The 18,146-nt window shown below is 36.0% G+C and overlaps 2 protein-coding genes across 2 annotated transcripts in view; both read left to right on the top strand.

Moving 5' to 3' along the window:
- Window positions 1-18,146, top strand: part of LOC105281158 — a 316,155-nt gene that overhangs the window by 61,588 nt on the left and 236,421 nt on the right. The window lies entirely within an intron of this gene.
- Window positions 9,882-18,146, top strand: part of LOC105281156 — a 53,354-nt gene continuing 45,089 nt past the window's right edge. Inside the window, exon 1 of the mRNA XM_020032209.2 lies at window positions 9,882-11,033. Coding sequence (XP_019887768.1) covers window positions 10,952-11,033 — 82 coding nt within the window. The 5' untranslated portion in view covers window positions 9,882-10,951. The remainder of the gene's footprint in view (window positions 11,034-18,146) is intronic.

Raw genomic sequence — 18,146 nt, 5'->3', positions numbered from 1 at the left:
CGTTCGCGCGCTACTGAATACAGCTTCAAGTTGTTATTTCCTTCCGTATTTTGTTCTCCACTTAAACAAGAAACGATATTTTATCGTGGGTAAAAATAGCGAAGATGAAAGTGCGAAGGTATAAGCTTTATCGACTGCAGCGATCAAGCTGAAAGTTAAAAGACATCAACAGTTTTTATAGTGTAATCGCAGTGAGTCATCATCGACCCGCGAATCGTCATATGTCGTTATCATTCGAATGCGTAGATGTCTCTAGAAATGAGCCAGTGAAACAACGAACAGGTAAAAAATTGATTAGCAGTTAATAACAGGGATAGCAACAGCTGGGTATGCCGTACGACTGCACTGACAAATATAATTATTATAATTTAGAGCAACCGTGTGCTATAAATCATCAATGTTATCGAGCTTCCTTTGTGACGTAATTATTATGTGTAACGTTCTTCCTGTAATTATTTAAAACATTTAATCGTACTTCTAATGCAAAAGTTTGGTAATTTATTTTCAACTTCGTTTTATTAAAGATTTATGAAACAGATAGTCCACATTTTGCATTAGACTATTTGCTATACATATATGGTACAAGAAGTATACTACGTACGGTACAAGAAGTAAGAAATTTTTAGCTCCGGATCTATCAGATATATTTTCTTGAAACTACTCGAGTTGCACTTAAACTTGTAGCAAATCCATTTGCGGGCATATCCGCTTACGCCTCCACATCGTAGACTAAGCGGAAAAACTGTCTGAATTCACCTAGATATCGGAAATTCGTTTCATCTGACAAATATTTTCTGTAAATTTGATGCGATAAAATTTCCATGTATCATCAAAAGTAGTTACGTCGTCTGCTTATGTTATATATATTATACAAAATCAAATTTTTATTAGTCCCATTTCTCTGATCAGATAAGTTTTTATATCGCTTTTATCCTTAAATTTAAATATCTGCTTATAAAAATTCGGAGATTGTTTAGAAAATTGTTTAAACTAATAAAAAAGCTTAAAAAAAACTTTGCAATTTACTTTGCATAATTCGCTATAAAGGAGAAAGAAAATGGGAACTGATCCATAATAAATTGTTTCACGTCGTAAGATTTAGCTTTTATCTCAGTCTGATGATTATCGTCTTTATCGAAGGATTAAATATTTCCTACTCACGAAAGAATTCCCAGCCGTCTTTTCCAGACGTCCTTATTGCTTCTTCCCAAGACGTTTTCCTGGTGCCCGAATTCCCGGTTTTTATTTTGCTGTGTTCTGAGTTTCAAACCGCGTTTTCGCTCTTCTATTTCCCGCTTCTTATTCTTTGTCTGCTGTCCATCGACTCCCTTTTCGGACTCTTTTCGTCGCTTTTTCACATGCTGAAGAGAAAACCCGAGTGGTATCGGTCACGGTACGTTTTCCGTCGAATAGCTTTTCTGGACAAGCGTAATTCACACTAGAGCGATGGTTCCGTTTAACCAGAGCTCATCGTTCTTTACCTTACGTCACTTGACATCACAGTTTTACTACAAATTGCACATTGAATATCTACCGCACAAATATTTTACATTAACAGGTTTTGAACAGTTTTTAGAACTGATTTTATGTAATTCGCTCTCTTTTATTGTAAGTTTTATTTACTTGATTTAAGTGCAATTACTCTAAACATGGCGCAATGCAAAATTAACTTAGGCAAAAGACGATAAACTACTGCGGTAATATATTATATGGATATAGAACAGGCTTATAGTCAATCAAAGCAGATGAACGGATAATGCTAATTGCATCGGCTTACGATAGCTTATTTGAATGCATGAGCATTTACCAAATATTCAACACGATCTGTTCTATTATGGCATTATCGTGTTATTTAAAAATATGTTAGATTAATGGAAATATAAGAATTGTATATATTATTCGTTTAATTAAATTAGTTATGAGAAATATCACTCTTCGCGATATGTATTTGTGAAGTCACAAAAAATTTCGTTTTGAGTAAATAGCTTATGTTATATTGAATATTTGTTAGTCTACTTGCTAGTCAGGCTACACAATACAACATTTGTAAATACAGTATTTCATGATTATATAGGGTGAGGCACCTAAAACAGGCCACCTGAATATCTCGGCTGTTATTGGTGATAGAAAAAAAATGTGTCAGACCAAACTTGCATGGTTTCGAGGGACACATAATTTGTTCTAAATAATTTTTTATTAGGTGGACGCGTAGAGGTCATATGAAGGTCAGCTTCGTTTTTTTAAATGGTATGATATGTTTTTTTATGTACCATCTAATAGAGCGTTTGAAGATGCACATTGATCTACGGGTCAAAATCATTCAAGGTCACTGAAGGCTAAAATTTCTAAGTGCTAGAACTTTTTCATTTCTGAGTTTACGGTATTTTCAATAGCAGAGAACTCTAGACAATATAAAAAATATAGATATCAACGACTCAGAACTTCTCGGAAAAAGAAAAAATTTCTAATGGCTAGAACTTTTCCATTTCTGAATTTACGGTATTGTTAATAGCAGAGAACTCTAGGCAATATAAAAAATAATGATATCAACTCAGAACTTCTCGGAAAAGAAAAAATTTCTAAGGGCTAGAACTTTTCCATTTCTGAATTTACGGTATTTTCAATAGCAGAGAACTCTAGGCAATATAAAAAATAATGATATCATCAACTCAGAACTTCTCGGGAAAGAAAAAATTTGCGCATCTTCAAACGCTCTACTAGATGGTACGTAAAAAAAACATATCATACCATTTAAAAAAACGAAGCTGACCTTCATATGATCTCTACGCATCCACCTAATAAAAAACTATTTAGAACAAATTATGTGTCCCTCGGAACCATGCAAGTTTGGTCTGACACATTTTTTTCTATCACCAATAACAACCGCGATATTCAGGTGGCCTGTTTTAGATGCCTCACCCTGTATATGATTGATAGGACCATAATGCATATACAGGGTGGCCCATTTAAATTTATACAGTCGATTTTTTAAAAAACTAAAAGAGATACGAAAAAATGTTTCAGACAGACATGTCACGATTTCAAGGGGGACATAAGATGATACCATTGGTTTGACCTTGAATGGTCGTTTGAAGGTCACGCGAAGATCACTTTCAATTTCTTAAATTGAAACCCCAACTTTTTATTGCAGATTCTTATTCTCCATCGAAAAGTAAGTAACTTTTGTCTGAAACATTTTTCCGAAAAATGTCATCTTATGTCCTTAAAATGATTTTCAAGATGAGTTTTGAGGATATTTTAAGGACATAAGATGACATTTTTCGGAAAAATGTTTCAGACAAAAGTTACTTACTTTTCGATGGAGAATAAGAATCTGCAATAAAAAGTTGGGGTTTCAATTTAAGAAATTGAAAGTGATCTTCGCGTGACCTTCAAACGACCATTCAAGGTCAAACCAATGGTATCATCTTATGTCCCCCTCGAAATCGTGACATGTCTGTCTGAAACATTTTTTCGTATCTCTTTTAGTTTTTTAAAAAATCGACTGTATAAATTAAAATGAGCCACCCTGTATAACATATCATATAGACATAGAATTGTAATAAATTCTCATTAATTAATCAGATAAAATGATAAAATACTTTCTCGGAAATTTATAAAAAATATATCTTATATAAAATGATTAGATTTGTATTACTGTTGTAAACAGTGCGTTAAGAATAATAATGTAGAAATTCAAGGAAATCATATTTATTTCGCGTAACAAGCGTGTTTTCCATGTGCATATTTATCCTCTCGATTATTTGGCAAACTGCTTCATATAAATTTCATACGAGACTGTAGGATCGCTGGACGACGAAGAGAATTTTTGTTGGACTTTCAGGAATGTCTTTTATACGATCAATTTTCGCGTAGATAGTGGAAGCTCCAGATGGCCCATAGCGATACAAGCGGATAGTCGAATTGTTTCTTTCACGACGTGCGAATGTCCTTCGATAGATGCATAGTGCCAAAAGGGTTCACAAGAGCTGCTGGAAAAACGATTTTATAGCCACTTTTGCGAATGAATAGGAGAGAAGGATTGCAATCCGTGTGTCAGCTAATCGACAGTTTCTATGTATCTTCGTTCTTAAAAAAATACCCTCACATCTTGCGAAAAAGACAAAGCAATATCTGAGAAATGTATATCATTTGCTAGAATATTGTTTTACTATTCATAGTAAAAAAATTCTTTTTATTACGTTGTAATTTACGCGTAACTTTCGGAAAGATCTTCTTCGTTAAAGATCTTCATTTTCTTTTCTTTCTTCATGATCATAGTTCAATTCGATCGATAACATCGCAGATTTTGAATAACATCAAAGAAGACAGCTAAATAAAAGACAAAGAAAGAATGACGTTTTTATCACAGCCACCCTGTTCCACTTAAGGAAACTCGAAATCTTTTCCTTCCTCCCGTAGTTTTTGTTTCACGAAAGATGATGGCGATTAGACGGATTGTCGCGGAAGGAAATGAGGAGTTGTGCAAAACGGACAGACGGAACTCAAGTCGAAAGATAGAGGAGCACAAAGGACAGCTCTGCAGTATTATTATGCTCAACTGTCGATCTCTACCTCGTCTGGCGATGTACCGCCAGACAGACGAGAAGAAAAAACCCGAATCAAATATCGAGGGTGAGCAATGGAGAAGCAGGAGGGCATACATACCCTGTATCAATGTTACTTTGAATAGAAATTTTTCGTTTAATGCAATACATGAGACTGTTCTTCTTGTCAAGAGAATGACATTTCAAGTTCTCCAGAAATGGATATTCGATCTGAGGAAAGTTTGAAGAGTCATTTATCGGAGTTAAAGTAAGAAGTTCTTAGATGACATTGGTACTTCAAGGGGTGGAGAAAGGTATTTCTATAAGTATATTCCACCACTATGTCCGGCATTATTTGTGCAGTTAGTTTTAAAAAATTATAGAGTATTATAATTTTGAATATAATCTATATATGTGACAGACTCTACATATTTGTTACAAACCTTTTATGCATGCCTGAAAGCCCTCAATGTACTTCACTCCATACAGTAAACGTGAAAAATGTACCGAAATCGTGAATAATGCTTGTACATATATTTCAATACGATCCTGCGCGAATTCATATAAAAGTCCGATATTGTATTTACGCGCTATCGCGCGTGCACGCATACACGCGTTATTGGTTGCACACAGGTGGCTGTAAAACGCGCTCGATATTCCGGCGGGAAAGCGACGAAACCGGAATCTCCGTGGTCATAAATTTTCGGATTAATAAATAATGCCAGCGCGCGCGTGGTAACGCCGGTTGCGGTTGGGAGCGACAAGGTGCAGCTCGCCTAGATTACGAGCTACCGTCACTTGAAATAACTTAACTAGTCGCAAATGCACATGCACTGACTGCGCTGAGACTGGCTAGGATGACGTGACTGCGGTCAAGAACCGACCTCGTCTCAGAAGAGAACACGCCGCGACAGCGGCGGAATAGTTCTTGGAATGTGCAACAATAGCACTCCGAGTAAATCTCGCCCGACTGTTTCATTCTGTGGATGCGCTAAATATTAATAAATTTAATTTCGACACGGAAACCATTTTCGATTTCATAGGCACGAAGATTGCTTACTTGTTGCAACACATGATTCAATTATAATTTAATAAAGACATTTTTTACATGTGAATTAGAATATTGCAGAAAGTCTTATTCTCTCGAATACAGTCTAAGTGATCGAAAATCTTTCATTCGGGTGTGCAAGAATGTATGTCTGCAGCTGCTGTTTAACATACTATTTCGTCTTTGAATCGTCTTTTTACGGCACGTCTTTTTACAGTAAATTGCGTTTTTAGTAATGATGTGTATCTATTTTAATTAAAGGATTATAGTATCGTTCTCCTCATCGATTACTCGCGTTTCCGTCACTCCTGGTAAGGCAGAATGGCATAAGGAGATCTTGCACGCCCTATGCTTGTTTGCGCTGTGACGGAAAGTTAAGAGGCTTGGGTGCTGGGCTTTCGGCCGCAGGGTGCCGAGTAATCAACTTTGCTGACCCAGAAAGTCAAAAGGGCTTCGTTTGCTTGCCGTTTCTCCTCATCTCCCCATGCTATCCGTCTCCTCCGGCGATGGATACCGTCTCATCCTCTTCGCGGTTTGTCCCGTATGAAATGGCCTTTCGTTTTTTTTTCTAGGGCCGCTACTCCGCGCGTTTATCCACACATCTTTTTCTGCCTATCCCTGTCCATCTTCCTGTTCCTCCATTTTCAGCTCCACAGCATCTCCACCCACCGGAACAGGCGTCTGGATTCAGCGCGTAGATATGGTGATGGTACAGTTAAAATCGAGCAGTGACCGAAAACTCCAATATTCCGGCTCGTGCATTGAGCAGAGAGGATCAGAAGTAGGTTGAAGATATCGGCTAAAAGAGACCATGTAAATAGAATGGAATCGAAGATCGTGGGACGCTTTTGGTGATGCGACTGCGGCTCGAAGATCGAGAAGAGATGTTATGTGCAATCTTTGCATAATATCCTACATCGATCGTTCCTAAGCTTGAGCTATTACGAGTATATTACGAGAAAATGCTGAATGTGTGAAATTCAATATTCTCCTAATAAAAATAGCAGATTTGCTATAAGCTGATGAATTAATATTTCCTAATTTTGTTAAAGATTCTCGTTAATAAAAACTTGATAATGTGAGAATGACGTGAAAGTCATTAATATATTTTTGTACATTAATGTTCATGAAAATTCACGTATCTTTGTCATTCACCGTCAACAAGAGTTGCAAGATTTCAAAAGCTGCGTTTGGACCGAAAATATGCGCGCAGTGTGAAAAATTAATAAAGCAGCGCTCTTCTCTTTGTTGTCATCTTGAATGTCTGTGGAAGAACTTAATACCACTAGCTCCGTTATCATTGTACCATCTACCACTGGCTTGATTCTGCCACTAGCGTAATTCTGTGTTTTATACGAGTACTTGTCCCTTCTTTCATCGTTTAGCACTCTCCATCTTTTCTCTTTTCGTCTTCATAGAAGAGATCTAGGTGCAAGTTACATTTCCTCGGTTCTCCGACTTAATTGCCCGCTCAAGTGGTAATTTTTTACGCTAATTTGTTTGCATCTGGAGGTGGTGTCAATGGCGAATGTAAGAAACTATTCCGAGTAACAGCTAATTTCAAGTCTATGACTAAATGAAAATAAAAAATATTAATTATGAGGTATATCGTTCAGCGACAACTATAATAGTCAATGCTTGACTGACTACATTTGCGTTTAGAAAGTGATACAAGTATTAAAACTGAGATATCTCATGCGCTGTAATAAGTAAAATATTCATTGTGCTTTCTTGAGACAATAAGCGGTAAACAGTATTTCGTCGGCATTAAGGTCGCAGCACAATGGAGGCAAATTATAACTGGATTTATATGTTCAAATAAGAGCGGCTTTCTTTGCAGAGAATAGCTTAGCGAATGTCTATGACTAATATTTTATTGACATGAGAAACGTCGGAGGCCATTGCGATTGAGCGGAAACTGAAATGGAGAAAAGTAAGAGTTCACCACGACGGAACCGTCTGGACCTTTAAGAGTTTAATCGTTCTTCTTGTCTGTCTGCCACGATCATAGACATCATTGAGGATTTATAGTTCGACCTTTCCGGGTTAAAATGGTTCTCGCTTTACCCGGAACGATAGCCGAGGAGCACGAAGTCAAGGGTCCCGGGCTTAAATCGAGTTTGCTTCGATATCGAATTTTGCCGGAAGCAACATAGTCCCCAGTGTATTGTCTTGAAAGACTGCCGGCGACAATATCGCTAAAGTTACTGGTCACGGGAATGTATTGTTTAAATTTACTTTGCAGTAGTCAGGGCGAGACGTCATCGAACGAGATCAACCGACACACCGATCGCATCTTTAGCTCATTTTACGCCAGTTTCATCCTTCGTATTCTTAGCCCCATAATCGAACTTGAAAATGCAAACCGTGACTTGCACTCCGATATGGTTTACGATTTGAATGAATATGCAAAAAGGATGCAAACTAGTAGTGTAATTTCATTTGCATTTACATCGACAAATTTTATTTACTACGGCAATAATGTTGTAATTCAATGTGAACTTGAAGAGATAGCAAAAGAGCAAAGATTAGTCGCGCCTTTGACTTAATTTGCGGCAATTTAAAGTTTATCTGTTGCAGACGGGAGAGGAAGGACGGATCAGAGGGTAAGCGAGAGATTTGTATCTAAGTTTATCAGAAACAAATTTACATCGGAATAGATCGGATTCATTCTGACGTTGCCATCTCGCGATTAGGAATAAAGCAGGAAATACGAGCAAGATCTGCGTTTCGCTGATGATTACAGCGAGCAGAAACGGTACCTTCCGTACCGACGTCCAATGCATTTTCTGACAGAGAATAGCTTCAAAGTTAAAAGATCGACCTTTCCGCGCCGATAACTCAGTATTTCTCGGACGTTTTATTCTTGCTCTAAACAAGAGAGATAATCGAATTTATAATAGGTATAAATTATATATTTAAGTATATATTTATATATTAAATTATTATATGATGAGAAAGCAATTATATAGGCAAAAATATTATCTTTGAGGATTCTCAGTTAATGAGAATAATGTATTATTTTTATATTATAAAGACCAAAAGCCGAATCTATTTTATGATGAATTATTTTAAACATTTGTTAAATCTTTTTTTTAAATTAAAAATTTAGTTCTAATTTAGAATAATTTCAAGTGCTCTTTAAGTGAAGTTGGGGAAATGAGCAATTATTTATTCTTATACACATATTAATATGTATAAAGTAAAAACAATGTGTCTTTATTATACATAAATTTTTAAATACATACGATTATTATTGTTATGGTGCATTGTTGCGCAGAAATATGATATTACGTTTTTGCTATTTTTACGATACTATAGTAGCGTAAAGATAATTATCACGCTTGTCCGATTCTTTTGCATTATTCGAAACGCGCGTTGCAACTACGTAGCCACGTCAAATAAAATAGAAACTAAAATCATGTGATGCTTATCTTACATCTATTATGCGCATATATTTAAAATTATCATACTATGTTCATCCTCTTTCGCGTAGAAGGTATAATCGTCCGTTTCCCTTAGCATATCCATGAGTCACGGTTTCGCATCAGTTTTTATCAACATGGCGCCTAAGAAATTTTAAAGTTAATTAAAAATGTTCACTTATTATTCTTCGAAAAATGTTGAAACAACAAGATATAAAGTGCACTTTGCCATTAGGATAAGATGTTTGTATTTTAAATAATTAAAATACTAAGTTTTTATAGTTGCTGGCGTATGTTTTATATAACTAAATATAATTGCAATTATATTTTAATATACATACATAATTAGATTATAAACTATATATTACATGATTTAAACAATACATCACAGAAAAAAAATAGAATTAGCATTATTTAATCGAAATTTGAAGAAAAATCTTTACTATTCATAGAAAATTAATGACGTATTTATTGCACTCTAAGTTACATGTATTATGAAAGTTAAAACATGTGTAAAGCGAGGTATGTGGAACGCGGATTATGCGAGCTATAAACATGTGACATTCCACGAAACGCTAACTATATGACAACATTTGAGTATGGAAACGCTGGAATTTCCAATAATCTCGTATCCATGTATTGCTTATGGTATAATACAGAAAAGATATCGCATATATAAAATAAGTTGAACATGGAATTTTTAATAATCTCGGAAATGCATATCATTTTGACATAATAATTTTATTTTTCGTTGATATAATAATAATATAATATCTTCCACAGACTTATATCTTCTATTTAAATATCTTTCACATAAAATAATTTTTTTACTTATATTATTATAACAAATATAATGAATAAGAAAGATTAATATTGAATTGCGATAATAAAAGAAAACTCGAGAGAAAGTAAAACTAAGTAAAAAAAGAATTACATTTACGATTTTGAATCTTTTATTCGCTTTCTTCTTAGCATTGCATGTTATTACATTAGATTTTGCTGTCAAGAGTGAAAACAGATAAAACATGGATTGTGTGATACAATAAACAGAGGCAAATCTTCATAACAATGCGTCAGAAAGAGGAGCGTGGCAATCTCTAAATCTCGCATCCAAATGAATTCTATTCCACAGCTATAAACATTAGATCCAACCGAGTGGGAAACAGATAAAACTTGCAGCACAATACACTTGATACATTTCGTGAAATCTCCAAATAAACGGATAACAATATACAATAAAAAATCCTTAATAATTCAATGTTAAATATCCCCCTTGCTCCGTGCATCAACCGTCTCGTCTCACGGCAACGTTCATAAATTCCCGTGAGATGTCGGTGTGAAACGTGATAGTAATATTTCGTAGGCAAGATGAATTAAAAGGAAGGAAGCCGCAGGAACTTGCACCCGGAGCATCTAACGTGATCGTGCGTTTGGAGCGGATGCCCGCGAAGAGAAGCCGGCCGGCAGCGGGGGAGGGGGCACGGCGCGTGGAGCTGCGCGGGTCACGGCTGTCACTTGTCAGTCCGCCGCGAGCGCTCGCGTAGTGAGGGTCGTGTCGTTCTCATCTCGCTCGTCTTGTGTATGTGTGCCCGCGTGAGCCCGTATTTTTCGCGAATATTCACATTAATGTCACGATCGCGACGTCCCGGTCAAGTCGTGCCGCCGCGACCCGTCGCGGTGTTCACACCGCCGATACCCGCGTGATTCCCGAATTTCGAATCTCCGGTGCGCGGCGTAATTTCGTCGCGGGCGCGCGTGTCGCCGAATTCGCTATCCGACGTTCTCGTCTCCCGGAGATCTTGCCTCTCGCGTACGGGTTTCCGCGTTCCCGGGAAATCGTCGGCCCGTGCTTTTCATTCGCATCGCCGGCTGTTTGCCGATGAGTGTGCGCGCGGAGTGAGGAAAGCGTGTGCTCGTCAAGTGTGGTCTGTATGCTCTTTGGATTACTGGAAGCGAGGTCCGGCGAGAAGTTAACCGCTGAAGAGTTCGAACCTGCAACGCTCCGAAACGCAGGTAGGTATGTCACGTGACCGCTCACGCTCTACCGGCGAGGATCGTGGATGCGCGTCCGATTACTCGGTCGTTGTTCATACGGAGTGCAAAATGAGAACGCAGTGGGTGTATCGAAATTTGGTTTTGTTGTCGGGGCGCTCCGAGTCACTGCTCCAAAATGGAGTTGCGTTGCTTTCGTTCTGTCTCTTTCTCTCGCTCGCTCGCTCGCTCGCGCGTGTTTCGATGACCGTGGGAGTTGCGCGCGTTTTGGAGCGAATACACCTTGCATCGAGGCGTTATTTATACGATTTTATTTTAGCGATTTGTGGGATCGTTACGTCCGTCGAACACGTTGCGCTTCTTTTCGATTAGTACTGGCTGGCGCGAATCCGCGATTTATTTATATTGTTTAAGCGAATTTCGCCTTTCCTGGCATTCATAATTTCGCCTGGTATTATTTGCAAAAAGATTAATAATTTTTGGATAATGTCTTTTAAAACACGATTGATATATTTTAGTTTCGCTTAATTATGTAGATACAATAGTATAGTTTGGTAACTGTGTAAAATGACGCAAATGTGCGATGCATTCCCAATATTTTGAATACTTTTGCTATTTCTGTCATCATGATAGTAATCGGAAATGGCATTTGTATGTGTACTACCGCACCTTTGAAAAATGTTGATTCTCGTTGATGACACGACACGACACGTGTCATCAACGTCACACTGTTGGTACTTTTCAACACAGTCGCACATTTGTCCTTGTTTGGTGGTGTACTGATGTTTGAAAAGCCCACGCGTTTTTCATTTTGCAAAAAGTGCACTGCATATAGAATGTTTGTTTCCAAGTGTCTCCGTATTTTGTTACCACAATTGCTACTTCATTCTTGCACTTGTATCATACGTATCCACGCATCCTTCAAGGAAACTGCGAGAACATCCCACGACTATTATATTTATGGTGAGCTCATAATTCATGCACGATATACGTCGAAGCTCCCGATGGAATTCGCGCAATTATTGCTATATCATTTCAGAAAAGTTCTTTTTTACAACTTTGTTACAACGCTATGCTGTTTTTTTCGCTACGATTTACTATAGACTCAATATCCTCTTTTATCTGTAATTTTTCTGCATTTAACTGGAATATTTGTTTATACCTCTAACGCATGATGGATGAATCTGGCGGAAGCGTATGCACGAAGTAAACGAAAAAAGGAGAATCGCTCGCTTCGCCTGCGCGTGTTTATGCCTCGAGATTTTCAAGGTTTCGCCTGATTATTTCTTTCGCAGTTATGGAGCTTCGGCGAAATCGAGACGATTTTTTTCATAGCTCACCTGCCTTGGCAAACGCACACGTCTGGCAAGTTCGACGTCGTAGCACGCGTCCGTTCGTCGCAGATCGCGTATCATTGCAGATCGTGCGCACCTGTTCTTTACGCGTACGTTTTTTGCCATACACGATCGTACACGACTCGTATCAGCGCCGTTCGTCACGAGATCGACTCGATACTGCGTATAAAATTATGCGCGCATGCCTGCGTGCGAGCGTATTACGCGTTTAGCCGTTAAGATCCTCTTAACATTCGCCTGCCGTGCAAACCGTGGAGAGACGGAATCCATCACGTCGAACGCAAGGATGACCTAAATGCAGAAGCGACCATGAGCGCACCCGCGCGTTCTACGTGACCGAATGCGTTTTTTAAAGCGAGTTTGGAAATTGATCGATCGGAAATTGCGGCTGAATCCCCGGTACGCAGAAATGCTTTCCACGCAAATGCCGTTATAATGCAAAATGAAATTTGAGAGATTACGCGGTGCACCGAATAGTAAAAGAGAAAAGGGAATTTTAATATCGTATATTCAATTTGCGGTTTTATTTTTATTTTAATTATTCTCGTATCCTATTTCCTTGATATTGTTAGCTATATTTTCATATTCATAGTTGCAAGATTATATAAATTAGTTATAATAAAGATAAGATACTTTTGCAAGGTTTTATGATGTTAATGGCTGTAGTCGCGACGTCGCCAGTCGTCGGTAGGTTGCACACGCGTTTCGGAGCGGATGTACCGTCACTCGTCGACATAGTCACGCTTAATTATCTCGTAATTTCTTTTACGATATGAGGAATGATTCGCGTGATCGTTAAGGGCGGAGTTGGCGCGTTTATTTTAAGCGTATCGCTTGAAGAGAAAGCTTGAAATTATTACATTCAGACGAGATTTTATATTTTTCCATCTTTATTGTTGGCTGTAAAGATACATTAAAAGATCTATCGAATCATTTTTTTCGCACGCTTGCAAACAATGTAACTGCAGCTGTTCTTGATCGACGATCCGCAATGATGATGATGATGATTGTGGTAACTCGGATCATCTTCACGTTGCGAAATCAACCATCGAACAATCGCTGTCAATTGAAACGTAATTCATCGTTCAAGCTTATAGACTTAACGATCGTGTCGAAAGAGAAAGCGGATCGCGATTCCGCGTCCGTTCACTTTTATCACAACGTTACGGAAGCGATACTTCGACAATCCATTATGCGAAAATCAGGTCAGTAATTCTTCCGTTCGCTGTCAAAGATTTACATCCTGCATTTTGCAGTCGATATTTTATCGGTCGTTATTAAAGATTAGTCTCTGTTAGATATGTCGTGGATGATCGTTCTATAAACAAAACAATTCTTAGTTAATTGAACACTCTTTATTATTATTATTTCGGAAATTTGATAATTATATGAAAATGCTACGTCGTAGATATATCAACCAACGTGTGCGTATGTCGATTATTGTGCTAATAGTTGATAAGAAGTACAGAAATGTTTAATAATTCTCTAAATAGATTTTATGGATAAATAGATAATATATTTGTCAGATTATTTTAAGATTATTAATTTCATAATTGAATTCATATAGATGTAATAGCCTTAACGGAGTAGATTAATATTACATATGCACATAATTGATTAACTAATTTTATCTCAAAGGGTATTATATCATTAAATTAATATTATTTATAATACAGTTAAAACTAATGAATATAAACAATAGATACTGTTTAATTTTCTGTGGGGAAAAATATCGCTTTATTTACTCATATATCCATATAATTATTATTAGAGATATATTACATTTTAGAAACATTTCGTGCGAATTATGGACATATATAATATGTATAATAATTACAAGTTAATTGCGATCCTCTCTCTATTATGGTCAGTTTATATAATAATATTTAATAATTATAATATAAACTTATATAAACAATAAAAGCATACGACTTTATTTCTATTAAATCGAAACAGATTCATTGACATTTTTTAAATAATAATTAATACGATTCCTTTAATATAATATAATAGCTTTGCTTTAAAAATTGTATTTTCATAAAATAAATACAAAATAGATTTATTTCCATATAAAAATTAAACAAAAAATATCTCAGATTCAATAAAATTAAAACAACACGTACATACACACAAATCTCTGCACACGATGAAAACATTTATGTATAAACTAAGTTAATCAATCATTACATTTTAATTCATTAAAATAGCTTATGTCTGATCATATCTTTATAAACTGCTTTATAACATCTGCGGTTTTGTTTGTCAAACGGATATTATATTAAATGTTGATAACAAACATTATTTTAATAATATTCATGACATTCTCTGTTTCGACACATTCGACATTCCAAGCAACGCGATGTCATCGGATACATATGATTCATTTGCGATAATATAACGATGCGAAACCAGATCAAAGTACGCTATACGCCTGTATTAATCTATTCCGTGTCACATTCACAGCTCGATCCTGAAATCGAGCATTTCAAAAATTTACGAAGCGCTTTGTTGCCGAATCGACAACAAATCCCGCGTCGATGTTCGTGTCGGAAATTGCAGGTTACATTCACGCACTTTTTTCCGGGCGAGACCGCAATGGCGAAAAAAAATAACGGGTGTAATTTCCCTGCAATGTATGCCATGCTTTTTTTTTTGGATGGCGGGATCGAAATGGCCTCAAGCATACGCCAGCCACGGATATCCGGATACACATGGATGTCCATGCACGACAAGCATAATTAATAATTTCGGGACGCGCCGTATGGCTCTCTGCAGGCCACCCTTCATTTTTCTCTCTCGCGCCACTTTTGTTCGTTGAATAATACCCGGTGTCAAGGTAGAGCTCGAAATCACCTGGACGAAGCGCGCTATGTATGTTAAGCATTAGACAAACCCCATCGTAACTCGCACATCTGCCTGTACTCTTTTAATTTTAGCCCTTTCCGCCTATTCCTCCTCATGTCGACTTAATCAACTTTTGGGAAACGCTACATTAAGTGTTCGCTCTCATTTTGTTGTCTATATTTCTCTTTTGCCCGTCTGCTTGTATTTTTGTTATACATCTGCATATATCATTTCAGTTTGTGTTATAGGATTATAATGTTATATATTTGTCATGTTATTTGTGGTAATTATATTTTTCGCTATTGCAGTTTTGTAAGTTTTAGTAATGCACACTTATATTTTCGATGTCAAAGAATTCTTTGTTAAACATAGGGTATATGTGTATATGATATATTTAATAACGATATATCTTTTTATATATTACATGAATTTTAAATTACATGTATGTAATGTCTCTTGCAAAGATAATATATACGTAAATTTTAATTTAGATTCATATCTTGTTCACGATGGCAGTGGAGTTAACAATGAAGTTGAGCGGACTATACGTATTATTATAGCGTACTTTGTTCGCTTCATTCAAACTGCAGCGCACATTTTCCGAGACACGTGAAAACTCTGGCAGGCTAATCGGAAAGTTTAATCGGAACATACGATTGGCACAAATGTCGCTCGTGCTCGCGCGGTATTAACCCCATTGTATTGTCCGAGCGAATAATGAATGTGTACGATAGCAGCCATATATTATTTTGTTGTAGTTTTTATTCTCGCGCTGATCTCGCATAATATAATAAGGGTGCATTCAATCTATCTGCGAGTCGATGTCATCCAGCATATAGATGAAACGAGGTTGGTGCGGATGTGGAGAAAATTAGTTAAACCGCCTCCCTCGCGCCATGGTGGAGACCAGTTCGATCAATAGTGAGGGGAATATATGCGTGGATTGTTTAGACTGTCTTTGTATTCAATAACTGTGTTAAAATCAACTAGAAATTTTGACATTTTTCATAGCATTGCATTGTAATTACGATTTCTTAATAAATAAAACATTACAATTATTGAACGTAACAATTTAGATTATTTATTTTGTAAATAGTGAAAGTTCAGTTTTATATAATAAATAATATAATTTTCTTAATTAGAATTAGATTAATTAGATAGATTAGATAGATTTATACAATATACGATTTTTACTGATATATTTTATATATAATAAATGCGATGTTGACATTGAGAAAAAATTTTGTAAATTATTAAAAATTATAACATTCTTTACATACAGATTTCATAAGTAAAGAAACTACCGAAATGAATGATATCGACGTTAAATTAAATGAATTTTACCGAAATGATTCCATTTATATTTTTTCATTTATATTTTTACATGTTATTTCGCAAAGAATATTATATAAAGCAATACTTCTATATTAATAAAATATGTTTCACAAAAGTATTATTAAAAGTATTAATAATATAATAACTGATACGTAAAATGTTTAATAATGTGTTGAATATTGTGATGACATATTATGTTAGCATGAAATTAATTTCATATGAAATCAATATCGGATTTTCTAGAATAACTATATTATATTGTATTACAGGTAAGTGTACTTGTTACGTTCATTTAATTGTTTTAACTTTCCAATATCATCATATACCGCATCTATTATCTATGCCATATACATTACTTTTTGTTGTACCCGTATCGTTTTTACATTACGTGATATTTCTCATGTGTCATGTGAGTCTCCTGATTAGCTGGAGTGTTAAGATTATATCGACTCTTATGCGTACGCTTTTACGATCGCCATTTGCTTGCAGCTGCGTGACAATTTGCGCACGTGACAAGGTAACTACGAAACGCGAATAAGTATGCAATGTAAAATATTTTTCTCGAATATGTATTCATTCAATATTGATCATATACAAGAAATTGCATTTTTCTCAAAAAAGAAAAATTATAGAAAAAATAAACAGAGAAATTTTGTTAATTTTAATAATTTTGTGTAAAAATTAGAAATACTCAAAATGATGAAAATATTTCACATTTTCTAACGTTTCGGTAACTTATGTTTTAATTATATCATGAATTAACTGAGTAACTTGAGTAGATTTATTAAGGTCGATTTCAGCTGATTCATAGTTAGCTCGATGAATAATCGTGCGATCAGTATTAGTCGCGAATGTATTCATATATTGAGAACAAGCGGTATTTTGTTTTCTGGAAAGGTTGCGACGCATAGATACGACCATGAGCGTTCAGTTCTATGCAGTTCAATAGAAGCTTCTTAATAATCGAGGCTGCCTATGAATATCTCGCGTGTGCAGGAGAGAGATCAAGGTCAATCCCATTCGCAATCGAACGTGGCAGCTATTAGGCGTCGGGATTTTTAATAATCATTTAACGTCAATCTGCCTTGTCGTTTATGTCTGGATTTACGTAATCCATTCTTGCGCGTACCGCTTTCCTGATTTATTACACGCATTTTCTTATCGTATATTTGGAATCGTGATCTTTTATCTCTGTCGTTTTGTCATTCTACTGCGATATGTTCGTGCAATCGATAATGGGTGTTCTTAGTCGAAACTCTTGATATCTTAACATTCGTCTTAAATCGATAATCTGTTTGCCTTGTAAACGTGAATATATGTTTGTGGTAGAGTATAGTTGAACAGCTATGAATCATCCTTCGTACGAATGAATGTTAGAGTAGAAATATTTATAACAAAAATGGATATAAATTCTATTATCTTTACTGTGCATATATTATACAAATTGTCGCAAAAGGCGCAGAACTATAAAATATTGGAATTTATATAATAATGATGAGGTTTCGTTGTAAGAGATAAAGAATTATCGTATGTGGACATATTTAGCCTTCTCGAGATAAAGAAAAAAGATGTTTGGTTGAACGGGTGAATGAAAAATTAA

The sequence above is a fragment of the Ooceraea biroi genome, chromosome 5, assembly GCF_003672135.1.
Source record: "Ooceraea biroi isolate clonal line C1 chromosome 5, Obir_v5.4, whole genome shotgun sequence".
Classification (NCBI taxonomy): Eukaryota; Metazoa; Arthropoda; class Insecta; order Hymenoptera; family Formicidae; genus Ooceraea; species Ooceraea biroi.
The sequence above is the reverse complement of the archived record's forward strand: the minus strand, read 5'-3'. Positions and strand labels throughout refer to the sequence as shown.